Source organism: Betta splendens, chromosome 17, assembly GCF_900634795.4.
Source record: "Betta splendens chromosome 17, fBetSpl5.4, whole genome shotgun sequence".
In the NCBI taxonomy this organism is placed as follows: domain Eukaryota; kingdom Metazoa; phylum Chordata; class Actinopteri; order Anabantiformes; family Osphronemidae; genus Betta; species Betta splendens.
In genome coordinates this window covers 2,244,351-2,246,820 of record NC_040897.2, presented here as the reverse complement: position 1 = coordinate 2,246,820, position 2,470 = coordinate 2,244,351, and the positions used below count along the sequence as shown (strand labels likewise).

The following is a 2,470-nucleotide window of genomic DNA, read 5'->3' as shown; positions in this document are numbered from 1 at the left end:
AAAACATCAACTTTATTTTATTTTATTACTTATTTTAGAAAACACAAAGGTTGTTGCTAAACAAAGACTGAGAACAAAAGCAGAACCAGAGAACAAATGAAACACAGTTCAGAACTGGGAGCACTGGTCTGTGCTCAGAGTCTCTCTGACTGGAGACTGGGAGCCCTGGGAGGCCTCACAGGTCACAGAGTTCACCTTGGTCCACTGGTCTGCAGGGATCCTCATGGTGCTGCTCCAGCTGTAGAGTCCGTCCTTCTCCAGAACCCCAGGGCTCCTGCTCTGGTCAGAGCTGCTGATGCTGCCGCTGCCGTCCAGCTTCCAGGACAGAGTCCAGTCTGAGGGGAAGCCCTTGTTGGCCAGACACGTGAGCGTGACCTTCTCCTGCTGCAGCTCCTCCCTGGAGGGAGGCAGCACCGTCAGGGTGGGACGAGCATCACCTACAGTAGGAGACAGCAGTCAGCTTAGAGGACACAGAGCACTCAGCTGTCAATCAAACAGCAGAGACCTGGACACTTTCACTGTGAGAGTTGCTTTAGTCCTTTAAGGAGTTTCTGTCACATGTTTGTTCTGCTCCATCACTCACTGACTCACACATTGTTTCACTTCCCTTCATGAAACGGCTCATGTAAATCAGCTCAGAGACAAACATCACACAGTTTGACCTAAAATATGTCAAACTTCACAAGCAGAAAAATGAAAACCTTTAACTACAGGTTAGTTTTAAACAGTTATAATCATGATATGCTAAAAATTGAGTCACTAATTTTCTACTGTTTTATCTTCAAAAGGATCACTGGTAAGAATTCTATTATATTCTGAAGTAATCAGATGATTTAAACTGAACTTCAGCATTACAACACAAACTCATTAACACTTGAAACGTCCACATTAATCCTTATTCTGCTCATGTTTGCTGGTTCAAACTGAATTTGAATCCATTGTAACAACAGTTATAGTGGGAGGAAACAAAGTCAATGTGAGAAATATCTCAACATTAAAAGATTTTTCTTTTTAACCAGTTGATTAATTCTAAAATAACATTTTCAACACGTCAGGAAAGTTAATGTTTAGATCTAAATTTACTACAAGATCAACAGAAACAAATAAAAATGAAACTCTGGCCTGTGATTTAAACGCAAACTTAATGAGCTGACTACAAATCCAAAATATAAATTTAAAGTTTTTAGTTTAGTATTAACTCATGAACTTACTTCCAACATCCAGTCTGGTTCCACCACCAAACGTCCACCACAGTGAAACAAACTGGTTGAGTGGTCGTACAAAAACCTCAGACTGTAGAGACACAGCTCTGACTCTGACAAACTGAACTAAACCTACAAAACCTACAAGATTTTGCTTCACTTTTCCATTTAAAAGTATATTTACTGCATCATAAGCACTGACATGATAGTTTGAAGTTATCAATTGTTTTATGGTTAAACTTTTGCTAAACCATTATTTTGCTTTTAGGTTGCACAGTAAAAACTTTACCTCATTCATTTTTTCTTGTTTAGTTGTTAAATTAAACAAGCAAATATTTACTGAAGTAAAATCTTTATATATTTGACTTACTTCCAACATCCAGTCTGGTTCCTCCACCAAACGTGTACCACAGTGAAACAAACTGGTTGAGTGGTCGTACAAAAACCTCTGACTGAAAAGACACAGCTCTGACTCTGACACAAACACACTCTACACAGAATCAGTCGACCTTAAAAAAAACGACATCTACTACAACAAACATAGGAAATGTATGAATATATATAATATATTTATATTGCATTCATGTGTTATACAGTATGTCTCATTCTGAAAAATGGTTGTGAATCTAAAATTTGTGCTAGAGCTAAAATAAAATTTACAAAAGTTTTGAAATTACACATTCATAAAGAATCATTTGATAAAAATATTGATCACAAACATCATGATGATGATATTGATCCAGTCCCTGTTGGAGTCAGTGGGAGCATTTCCATAGAGCCACTTTGCATCAGCAGCTCCATGCTCCAGTGCTCTGGGAGAGTTTATAGTCCTGAGAGCTGAACACTGGAGGACTGACAGCTGTCCTTCATCACAACACAAGACACAGAAACCCTCCTCATCAGCAACATGACTCTGATCTCCGTCCTCATCTGGACTCTCCTCTGCTGCTGCTTCACAGGTAAAGTCCAGAGAATCCAACTGGTCTCCTCTATCAACATGTGTCCCTCTGAAATGAAGCCACTGAACCATGATGCTGCCTTATGTTGTTGTCTCTGTGTCCTCAGAGTCCAGAGGTCAGGTCACAGTGACTCAGCCTGGAGCAGTGAGAACCACACTGGGAGGAAGAGTCACCATCAGCTGTAGAACCAGTCAGAGTGTTGGATGTAGTGGAACCTGTTTGTCCTGGTACCAACAGAAAAATAGAGAATCTCCTAAACTGCTCATTTACGGTGCTACGACTCGACAGTCAGGGATTCCAGATAGTTTT

General features: G+C 40.0%; 1 gene segment (V, D, J or C); it reads right to left on the bottom strand.

Annotated features, from left to right (window-relative positions):
* Positions 1-1,496, bottom strand: LOC129603316 (Ig kappa-b4 chain C region-like). The segment is given in 3 exon segments: positions 1-437; positions 1,212-1,447; positions 1,492-1,496. Coding segments are annotated over 3 exon segments (570 nt in total).
* Between the last annotated feature and the right edge of the window lie 974 nt (positions 1,497-2,470).